At 41.7% G+C, this 12,706-nt stretch overlaps 1 protein-coding gene across 1 annotated transcript in view; it reads right to left on the reverse strand.

Moving 5' to 3' along the window:
* LOC139470711 (H(+)/Cl(-) exchange transporter 6-like) overlaps positions 1–12,706 on the reverse strand; it is a 93,618-nt gene that overhangs the window by 43,726 nt on the left and 37,186 nt on the right. Inside the window, exons 20-21 of the mRNA XM_071252975.1 lie at positions 12,378–12,427; positions 8,723–8,837 (exon numbers count right to left, since the gene is read on the reverse strand). Coding sequence (XP_071109076.1) covers positions 8,723–8,837; positions 12,378–12,427 — 165 coding nt within the window. The remainder of the gene's footprint in view (positions 1–8,722; positions 8,838–12,377; positions 12,428–12,706) is intronic.

Below are 12,706 nucleotides of genomic sequence, written 5' to 3' on the forward strand. Positions count from 1 at the left end.
TACAACATTCCTGTACATGCCTCGAGACACAAACATTCTACTACATTCCTGTGCTCCCCTTGAGACATAAACAATCTACTACATTCCTGTACACGCCTCGTGACACAAACAGTCCACTGTGTCACTATGCACGCCTCGAGACAGAAACAATCTACTACTTTCCTGTGCTCGTCTCGAGACAAAATTATTCCACCTCGTTACTGTGCATACCTCGAGACACAACCACTCCACCTCGTTACTGTGCATGCCTGGAGATACAAACATTCTACTACATTTCTGTAATGCTTCGAGACACAAACATTCTACTACTTTCACGTGCACACCTCAAGACACAACCATTCCACCTCATAACTGTGCACGCCTCGAGACACAAACATTCCACCTCGTTACTGCGCATGCCTAAAGACACAAACATTCCACCTCGTTACTATGCATGCCTAAAGACACAAATATTCCACCTCGTAACTATGCATGCCTCAAGACACAAACATTCCACCTCGTTACTGTGCATGCCTCAAGACACAAACATTCCGCCTCGTAACTGTGCACGCCTCGAGACACAAACACCCACCTCGTTATTGTGCACGCATCGAGACACAAACATTAAACTACTTTCCCTTGAACGCCTCAAAACACAAACATTCCACCTCGTTACTGTGCACACCTCGAGACACAAACACCCACCTCGTAACTGTGCACACCTCGAGACACAAACATTCCACCTCGTTATTGTGCACGCATCGAGACACAAACATTAAACTACTTTCCCTTGAACGCCTCAAAACACAAACATTCCACCTCGTTACTGTGCACGCCAACACCATTCCACCTCGTTAATGCGCATGCCTCGAGACACAAACATTCCACCTCGTTACTGTGCATGACTCAAGACACAATCATTCCACCTCGTAACTGTGCACGCCTAAAGACACAACCATTCCACCTCGTAACTGTGCATGCCTCGAGACACAAACATTCCACATCAATACTTTGCACGCCTCAAGACACAAACATGCCACCTTGTTACTGTGCACGCCTCAAGACACAAACATGCCACCTCGTAACTGTGCACGCCTCGAGACACCAACATACCACCTCGTTACTGTGCACGCCTCAAGACACAAATATTCCACCTCGTTTCTGTGCACGCCTGCACCATTCCACCTCGTTACTGTGCACGCCTCAAGACACAAATATTCCACCTCGTTTCTGTGCACGCCTGCACCAGTCCACCTCGTTACTGTGCACGCCTCAAGACACAAATATTCCACCTCGTTTCTGTGCACGCCTGCACCAGTCCACCTCGTTACTGCGCATGCCTCGAGACACAAACATTCCACCTCGTTACTGTGCACGCCTCAAGACACAACCACTCCACCTCGTTACTGTGCATGCCTACACCATTCCACCTCGTTACTGTGCATGTCTCGAAACACAAACATTCCACCTCGTTACTGTGCTCGCCTCAAGACACAACCATTCCACCTCGTTACTGTGCACACCTCAAGACACAAACATTCTGCTACTTTCCTCTGCACGCCTCAAAATACAACCATTCCACCTCGTAACTGTGCATGTCTCGAGACACAAACATTCCACCTCGTAAATGTGCACACCTCGAGACACAAACATGCCACCTCGTAACTGTGCACGCCTCGAGACACAAACATTCCACCTCGTTACTGTGCACGCCTCGAGACACAAACATTCCACCTCGTTACTGTGCACACCTCGAGACACAAACATTCCACCTCGTTACTGTGCACGCCTCGAGACACAAACATTCCACCTCGTTACTGTGCACACCTCGAGACACAAACATTCCACCTCGTTACTGTGCACACCTCGAGACACAAACATTCCACCTCGTTACTGTGCACGCCTCGAGACACAAACATTCCACCTCGTTACTGTGCACACCTCGAGACACAAACATTCCACCTCGTTACTGTGCACACCTCGAGACACAAACATTCCACCTCGTTACTGTGCACACCTCGAGACACAAACATTCCACCTCGTTACTGTGCACGCCTCGAGACACAAACATTCCGCCTCGTTACTGTGCACACCTCGAGACACAAACATTCCACCTCGTTACTTTGCACGCCTCAAGACACAAACATTCCACCTCGTTACTGTGCACGCCTCGAGACACAAACATGCCACCTCGTTACTGTGCACGCCTCGAGACACAAACACCCACCTCGTTATTGTGCACGCATCGAGACACAAACATTAAACTACTTTCCCTTGAACGCCTCAAAACACAAACATTCCACCTCGTTACTGTGCACACCAACACCATTCCACCTCGTTAATGCGCATGCCTCGAGACACAAACATTCCACCTCGTTACTGTGCACGCCTCGAGACACAAACATGCCACCTCGTTACTGTGCACGCCTCGAGATACAAACATTCCGCCTCGTAACTGTGCATGCCTCGAGACATTCTGCTACATTCCTGTACGCGCATCGACACACAATTATATATTCTGCTACATTCCTGTGCTCGCCCCAAGACAGAAACAATCTATTACATTCTTGTACACGCCTCGACACACAAATTTTCTACTACATTGCTGTACACGCGTCGACACACAAACATTCTACTACATTCCCGTACACGCCTCGACACCCAAACATTCTACTACATTCCTGTACACGCCTCGACACACAAATTTTCTACTACATTCCTGTACACGCCTCAGGGCACAGTTAGTTTACTTTATTTCTATGCCCACTTCGTGGCACACACATTGAACAATATTCTTGTGTCCGGTTCGTGGCACACGTTTTACAACATTCCTGCGTCCGCTTCGAGGAAAACACTTACTACTATATTCCTGTGCCCACTTCGAGGAACACACATTCTGTGACATTCCTGTGATTGCTTTAAGGGACACACATTCTCGTCGAGAATCACACTTCGGGTGATCCACATTCTACGACACACATTCCTGTGCTCGTCGAGGGATACTTTCTGCGATATTCCAGGGCTCGCTTCGAGTGACGCATATCCTATGACATCCCAGTGTTCAGTGCGATGGACACATTCCAAGACATTTCTGTCCACTCTGGGCCAATTGCTGTTACGATAGAGAAGATTCACTAACTCACACACTCTTTTTCTACCTTGTGGTTCGAATAGCTGTAATTTGGTGATGTGACGTTGAAGAGGATTCACTCACTCACTCACGATCTATATCTCTATCATATACCTCAAAATAGCGTTTACCAAGAGAGAACAAATCCTATATTTCTGAATAATACTGTTCACAGAATGTTACAACAGTGGACAAGGACAACGGTATATTAGTTTTACTTGTAACAAAAAACTTTCTTGGAAATCTAGTGCTAAGCCCTATCATATATTACAATAATACATGTTTCACTACACTCCGGCTTTGCGAAGATGTCGCTGTTGATCATGTATATGTCTCTAAGTTTAGTTTTTGGCACCAATTCCTTATCCTTAATCTTGAGAAGGCACTAAAAGTATTCATGGACGTAGGCGAGTCAGAACTGGACAGTGATGTATGGTGTCAGTGACAGAAACATATCACCTTCTCCACGGGTAATGCTATACTGTGTTAGATCAAGATATAGTATTTCCTGAAAGACTATCTTACAAACGTGTTTTATTCACAAAATATGCTAACGCAACCCTATCTTACAAATAAACGACTTTCTGAAGTACAGATGGCATTTTTTCATAATTACATTTCCATGCTCTTCGGAAGAAATATCATCTGGAGAAAATTCCACACGGCTTGAAAAATCCAAACAATCATTCAGTCACGAAATCATTTGACAGTGTTACAAAATGTATCCAAATGATCGCAGTGACGTCTGAGATTAATGAGGTTTCAACTGCAATCATGTGTAAAAGTCATACATTAAACGCCGAAGCTAGTGCCATTTCCACGTATAATCTTCTTGTCTCTTGTTGAGAGTTGCAGTAATTGTAGTTCAAAACATCAGCTAGCAAGTGTGCAATGACAAAAGTGTTGCGCTGAGGGTTATAGTATGCTTTACAATACATTCCTACTTGATAAAGTGAAATCGTCTTTGAAGAATGAGATTTCTGTGACACTGCAACCCAGCTCCAGCGCTAATTACGATAAAGAGCAATTTCTCGTGACATAGCAAGGCGAACAGGACACTTTCACATCAACTGACGTCATGCAAATGCGAAAAGATATATCATATGTAGTTACATATACACTTTAGACACAATTTAATCATGATACATTTGGACACCGCCTGGTCACATGTATACGCGGACATCGCCTAGATTCACATATGTTCTTGGGCATCACTTGGTCACATATGTACCCGGATATCGTCTAGATTCACGTGTATACTTGGAGGCTTCAGAGTCACAGGTGTACCCAGATGCATTCTGGGGTCACATGTATGAATACTTTGACACTACCGTGTAATACCTATACCCAAACACCATGTAGCATCACCCATATCAATACATGGACATAACCTTATCACACGTATACCTACTTCTCAGACACTACTTGGAGTGTCCGACATATTCAGACACTCAGAATACACACACATACCCAGACACTACTTGGAGTTACCAACATGTTCAGCCACTCACAATACACACACACAGACACTTCTTGAAACAACCAACATGTTCAGACAATCATAATATATATAAACACACACACACAAATAAAAACAACTGAGATACGATGTTCAGACACTAATAATATAAACACTCAGGCACTTCTTGAAATTACCAACATGTTCAGACACACAAAGACAACACACAAAGACACACACACACACACACACACACACACACACACACACACACACACACACACACACACACACACACACACACACACACTTATTGAAGTTACCAAAATGTTCACACACTCAGAATATACACATAAACTCAGACACTGCTTGGAAATACGAACATGTTCACACACGCACGCACGCACGCACGCACGCACGCACGCACGCACGCACGCACGCACGCACGCACACACACACACACACACTACTTGGAGTGTCCGACATATTCAGACACTCAGAATACACACACATACCCAGACACTACTTGGAGTTACCAACATGTTCAGCCACTCACAATACACACACACAGACACTTCTTGAAACAACCAACATGTTCAGACAATCATAATATATATAAACACACACACACAAATAAAAACAACTGAGATATGATGTTCAGACACTAATAATATAAACACTCAGGCACTTCTTGAAATTACCAACATGTTCAGACACACAAAGAAAACACACAAAGACAACACACACACACTCACACACACACACAAGAAAAACCACCACCAACAACAACACACACAAAAAAACACACACACAAACAGACACACACACACACACACGCACGCACGCACGCGCGCACACACACTCAAATAAAAACTCAGACACTCAGAATATACACACATACCCAGACACTACTTGGAGTGACCTAAATGTTCAGCCACTCACAATACACACACATACAGACACACACAAACTAACACCAGACACTAGCTGGAGTTACCCACATGTTCTGACACTCATTAATTACATGCACACCTTTAGACACTACTTGAAATTTCCAAAATGCTAAGACACCCACAACACCCACACCCACAAAAACACACACACACACACACGCATGCACGCACGCACGCACGCACGCACGCACGCACGCACGCACGCACGCACGCACACACGCACGCACGCACGCACGTTATTTAAACCCAACCGAGGTTCTTCACTCGTGAGATTGTTGGGTAAATTGACTCAGGTGTTAATTGGTCGCAGCCCCCTTAGTTGGCTGTCTACGCATCTGGTAGGTATTTTGTCAAAGTGTTGTTTTAGCCTCTCGTTTCTATTACTGTAATGCAGTTGCTTAGCTAAGCCGCTTGTGTTTTTGCTCTGATGTAATTAATCAGTGATCTGCGTCAGCGCAGATTGGGGTTTTCTGATCTTGTATTGTCTTCTTTTAGTACAATTAGCTACTATTAATAAAACTTATGAACTTATTACCACGTTTTCATCATTAATTTATGCTTCTTTAGCACAGCTCCGTGACAACAATATACACCTAAATACTCGGACACAACTTGGGGTTACAGACATGTGCAGACACTCACAATATACACATACATACACAGACACTACTTTGAGTATACTCAGACACTCACAGTATGTAGTAAGCAATGACAGCGAGGCTACAGGTTTCACGTGTATCTGTAGCATATGGTGACGGTTCTTATTACCATCATTCTTCGACCACACAACACTTGCAGGGTTGTAAATACAAAGAAAGGACATGTCGCGATACAAGGACACGAGGCTTCGTCAGGTAGTTTTCCTTGCATGGGACAGAGGAAAGTAAACATTATTGCATATGTTCGTTTACAGTTCTTAAGTACATCTTGTTATGTTATTAAATGTCTCAGATCACATTGATCGAATTCAAAGCAGTGATAAATTTAAATAGATACTTAATCAATAGAAATCGGAAAATAATGTCATTGTAATACTACGATATATGTATATAAAGTACATTATGACCGCTGAGCGAAACTCAGGGTAATTCATACGAACTAGCTATATTAGGAATCACGTAAATACACCAAAAGGTCAATGGCGAGCATTAGTAATTTATTTAGTTCATGTTATATTCTCATCAAAAACATACTTTGTCTACGCTGAAAAACACCCTTTGAGAACAGTTCCACCCGAGGTGGGATACAGTGTCACCTGCAAGACCACCCCCACCCCCCACCCCACCCCCACACCCCACCCACCCACCCCAACCCCAGGTGCGCGTCTCAGACCACGAGCACTGAGAATACGCATGTATGTATCAATATTCAGAGCATAACTTTCAGTATTTGATTAAATGGCATTTTGCGATGATATTAATCAATTGTGCTTATTTGTTTTAATTAATGTAACTTGGACAGATTTAAGGGACTCGTCCTGATTTGATGTTCATCATCTAGAGAACGTGCCACAGATGCCGCATTATGCCTTCTAGTTTAAACACATGTCACATGCCTCGACTCGCGGACATAAGGTCATATTACGGATGACTGCCTCCATGTTGCGTGTTTTTCGAATATTTGTGTATAAGTAGAATACTCTGCGGTACGACCCTCCATGAAGAAGATTTAATTTACTCCAACAATATATACGGCTGACATTCTTTTGCGTAAAGAGGGTTTAAATCAAAACTCGTAGCTTAAGGCGGTTATAGAACGTGAGGAATATGTGTTGAGTACCAACACGTCATGATTATTCAAGCAATTTATAGACTTTGCCTTTTTTAAAAAAAAACCAAATACATGTAATAGAAGCCAACCCTAACGAGAAATGGCATTGGATGATAGCATTTTGGAGATTGGTTGACGAGGCGAAATGAATATGTGATATTATTTCGTGTTTCACGTAAACTGTTAATATTTCCCAAAAATAAGTGGTGGTGGTGGGGTCATGTAGAGATGTAGGGAATAAACCACACCAACTCAAGTTCCATTCCCACTATATGTGAAACATGTACAATCGCTTAGGATGTTTGTCAAAATAAAGCTAGCAGATGGTAGGTTATCCTATAACATATGCAAGAGCTGGTTATGTGAATCAATTAACCCTCGAGAAGCAGTACAGATAACCATCCCGTGATGTGTACTGTAACAGATGCAACTGCTGAGCGTCATCTTCCAGTGTGATGACGACATGAACTTCAACCGTTATCACGTGTCCAGTACCGGAACTAGAAAACACAGTCGGTACCTATACTCCCACCCACCCAGGCTAGATAAAGCATGTCATATTAAATTTTATTTGATATGTGACGTGATTTGTATACAATATTCCCAAGTGTCATAGTGCTGAGATGTCAAAACGAGAATTCGCATCATTCCTGGGCAATACACTGCCCCTGATGCGGTAATAAGTCCAGCTTTTCTAAATATTTCAAGTTTTTATTGAAGCACATCTGTCTGAGCAATTCGCAGCATGGTAATATCTCCTCTGAGAATTATGTTATATTTCAACCACATCTTCGATGATTTACACTTTTTAAAACATAATGAGGATTTCCATGAACACCTTATGGATATTTATTGTCATTACAATGGGGCAAGTCATAATACTTGTCATACAGCTTTCAGAATGTCCCTTAACCGATTTGCTCGGACGGGCACATATTATATATGTTTACATTTTTGACATACTTAATGTCTGTACAACGACACGTGACCTAAACAAGAAACTAATGATGTTTCAATCTTTTGGGTTTTTTTAAATCCTCTAACTTCCTTATATGAACAGTTCGCTAAGCATGCCTGTATTCTAAAATAAAAAAACCGATCGAATTCACTCTACGTGACGATGTAGATCAAGGCCTATATTTCTGTCACACAGTAAATATAACTCCACCCGATTCCCTCGTCAGTGAGATACAGTGGATGGAAATAGTGTGGGCAAAGAAAGGGGGCGTCTTAAACAAAATCATCAATATGGGTCATCTCTCCGACTGATTCGATTTGAGACATCCATTTTGTGACAATTTATTTTCATAAGTTTGCGCGAAACTTTGTGTTGCGTCATAACTCTTTTAGGTTGTCCTGTGATGGGAGATTCACCAGAAGTATCTGTGATAGATTGTATGAGTGAGTTGCGAGATGCAGGGATTGACCTACCTGGTCTTCTCCTCCAGGTGAAGCCCCTCCCTTCTTCAACAGCATGACCAGCTGAGAGCGCAGGATGATGCCAGTAAACTTCATAGGAAGGACTTTGACCATCATCTCGTACATACTGTAAAATATACATAAATGTCTCTCGCACTACTTTTTACAAACAAATGTCAGTGAATGGGCAACGATAACACGGCGTTTATTGTCAAGGTCACGTTACTGGACTAAGACAAAGAAATAGTGTCCAGTCAAGTATTTTGAGGATGACAGAATGTTCATGCTGTAGCATTTAATCAGGGTCTGTGTAGGTACACCTTGTATCTGGGACGTGTGACTTTGAGATGTAACTTGTACACTGTAGGCAACCTTGAATGCGACATATTCGGAATTACATCACAGGCGCTGCTCACACCTATCTGAACAGACAGTGCGGTGTGTTGTCGCAAAAGGACAAATCTCATGGAAGAGCAAAGACTACACTATGAATGAAATCGATGTTATCTGATAAGAAAGAAACCTAGTTTAAAAGGTTACGTGCCACAATACTTGCTTTTAACCTGTTAAATCTGTGTATCAATATATCAGAGTTCTGACTTGCAAATATGTTGAAGTCTTCAGTGCATGGGACACATTACCCTACTCTATTGCATCTAGTCATTACGTGCAACATATATACCATGTACATGTCATTCTATATGACCAACCTGTCACACTAGCTAAGATTACTTGTAATGGCAAACCTACATCTGCAGCTAATTTATAAAGTTTCACAAATCACATTGTCACCAGGTTAAATATCATAATACTGTCCTCGATTCAATCAAAGTCAATGTCATAATGAAGACCCTATATATAAATTCAGGTTCAACAACAAGAAGCTTACTTTATGATATGTAGTTATTGCAGCCATGAGCTTATGTTTTTTGCTTTCTGGATACAGGCAGTTTGCAATGGCAACATCCGTAAAAAGGCTGAATCTGTGTATCGTTTTGAGACATGACATTGAGAACAGATATATACTTGAGGGGGAAACTGAGGGAAATTATCTCGTCGAATTTATAAGTGGTGATGTAATTATCTGTAACAAAGGTATGTGCATGTTGTTTGCCTACTGGTTTGCGAGTTGCACGTGTTGCACGTGTTCTGGTCCAACTGTTACTCAGTTGTTTGTGTACAGCTGTACTCTAATTACAGGGCATTGCTAATCAACAGTTCGCCTTGACGCGACGGGGAGCTGTCGGCAGCTAGCTACACTCACACACTTGTCGTGACGAGATCTCGTTTGAATTTCATTTTCCGCAGAGTCAACTTAAGAAAAAACACATGATTCAATGCAAGGAGAGTATGTTGTAATGACTCCCTTGCTGTATCCGTCGCCCAGGAAGCCACTGCAGTTTGAACACGCCGTTGTTTCAATTTTGTACCACTTCATAAATACAGTCAGGTTAATGTGTTGAACATTAACCATCATCTACCAGACATAATCAGGCCCCTTTAGAGAGCGAACGCTATGTAGTGCAGAGTGTCAATTAGAAGTAGTGTTATAAGTAGTGACATACTATAATAACATATAGCAGTAGTGATGTAAGTATAATTACACACAGAAGCAGTGATATAAGTCTGATAACATAAAGAAGAGTGGTATAAGTATGGTCACATTTTCAAGCAGTGTGACAAGAAGTATTGCATTTAGACGCAGCGCTATCAGTATAGTAAGTTTTAGACGCAGTGTTATGAGTATAGTAAGCTTTAGACGCAGTGTTATGAGTATAGTAAGCTTTAGACGCAGCGATATCAGTATAGTAACATTTAGATTCAGTGCTATCAGTATAGTAGCATTTAGACGCAGCGCTAGTAACATTTAATAATAACAATAACAAAAACAACAATAATATATATATATATATATATATATATATATATATATATATATATATATATATATATATATATATATATATATATAATAATAATAATAATAAGTGCATTTATAATGCGCCAGGTTCCATTCACCAAGTGGATGCTCAAGGCGCTACACTATTGTTACCCCGGTCAATGGATCAGTGAGCACTCGATTTTCATTCTCAGTTCCCTAGGGAGTATAGAACCCAAGCTGCCTGTGAAGCGCTAGAAGGTTAACAGCCACATTACCATTTCATCCTACCTGGTACCCAGTCACTGCTGGGTGAACAGACTGCTGAAAGTGGTCAACCATCCACCCATCCAACTACTCTCCGAGACCGACGTTAATAACAACAACAACAACAACAACAATAATAATAATAATAATAATAATATCTGACTTGTGATCTGCGCGCTGTGCACAGGACCACGTGCCACCACGCAGTGCTATCAGTATAGTAACATTTAGATGCAGTAGTACAAGTAGTATGACATGTTTATAGTCGCGTCCATATGTACATTCATATTAAATGTATAAAGGTAACATCGAAGAAGCATGGCAGGAGATCGTTTGTTTACATTGAATGCACAACTTTTCTAAACATGTTGACGTTAGTAGATATAATGCTGATGCCCAATCCAACTGTGTCTGCCCTGTACCCTGAATGATACATGACATATCTTGTAGTAGCTTCATAACTCCCAACTGGCATTCGCTGGAGAAGAATATACTATTCTAAAACAACCAACTATCAACACCGCAGCACTGCCACCAGCAGGTTGAGATGCTCTCAGATGGAGAATGTGTATCCCACACCTGCCTCTGCTGGCACGTCATTACCTCCGGACAACATGGACGGAAACGTTCAACACTGAAATCGCCGACACTCATCAATCACAAGGAGTGTGTGTTTCATCCTATATTTCAGTCTGTATCAGTGCTATTGAATTGCTATAGCTTTCACGTGACGTCCTAAATGCCTGAAGCACCTATTTCCATATGTGAATAAACATCACTGAGGTTGTTAGAGACCTTGACAGGAAGCATTAATCATTCTGCATAATTGATATGAAGAAGGCTCATACAGGAACGGCATCGTGACGGGCAAGTCTGAATGCGTATGTGGTATGGTCGCTGTGCAAGTTAAAATAAACCATAATACTGACGATCTCTAAATAAAAGTGCTTTGTTTTATGTGATAGAAGAACACCGTACGAAGAACGATAACAAAAGGCGATAAACTGGAATCACGCGAACTTTACATCTCCGTTTATCGCCAAGTGTACGATTCAGTCCACCTGTGGGAATGAACATCTGAAGAACTAATTTGGCATGAAGCTATCACTTAGACTGTGATTGATTAAACCAGATGCCGTTTGTTGCAGATGACCATTTTGCGTTGTGTGATTGGTACGTAAATAGTCTTTGAAAATGTTTTAATTGCAGGATACTTTCACACAGCCCTTTATTTCCCCATACTGCACAAACTAATGATGGACTACAGCAGAGTATAATACGTCACAGCTGCATCAGGATGTGAACATTCTATACTTTTTGTAAAGAGCTATAAATTACGTTCAGTGCATTTCACTGATGTGCACAACCCTATTTATGAGGTTCGTATGTTTACAATATATACTTTAGTACAGGTAGCCATCGGACACACCTACAACTATTGAGTGATGTCACTTTTGTCATATCAAGCTTGATAACGGCACAATAATGTTTGTTTAATTCATCAAACGGTTGTTGACCTACTTGTCTCGGTGCCCGTCTTGAGGCTGGTTGAGGCAGTCCCCCTTGTCATCCTGTAATACAAGTAACAGACAGATTGCGTCACAACAGTCCTGTACGAGTGTTCGGGGGTTATTTGAGGTACCTCATTATTATTTAGACCTGCAGAAATATTTTTAAAAAAAGAAAATATGTATGACATTTAAGTTGAACACATGTATTTGTGTGGGTCCATGATTCAAAGCCAAACCGTAACGACCCCGGTGGATGCATAATTTAAAAAATTGTGTTATGGAAATCAAAACAACATTTGCTTGATATCTCTTTAGTTTAACTGCATTAATCCGTTGACC

Source organism: Haliotis cracherodii, unplaced genomic scaffold, assembly GCF_022045235.1.
Source record: "Haliotis cracherodii isolate W230 unplaced genomic scaffold, xgHalCrac1.p SCAF_21, whole genome shotgun sequence".
NCBI classification, from domain to species: domain Eukaryota; kingdom Metazoa; phylum Mollusca; class Gastropoda; order Lepetellida; family Haliotidae; genus Haliotis; species Haliotis cracherodii.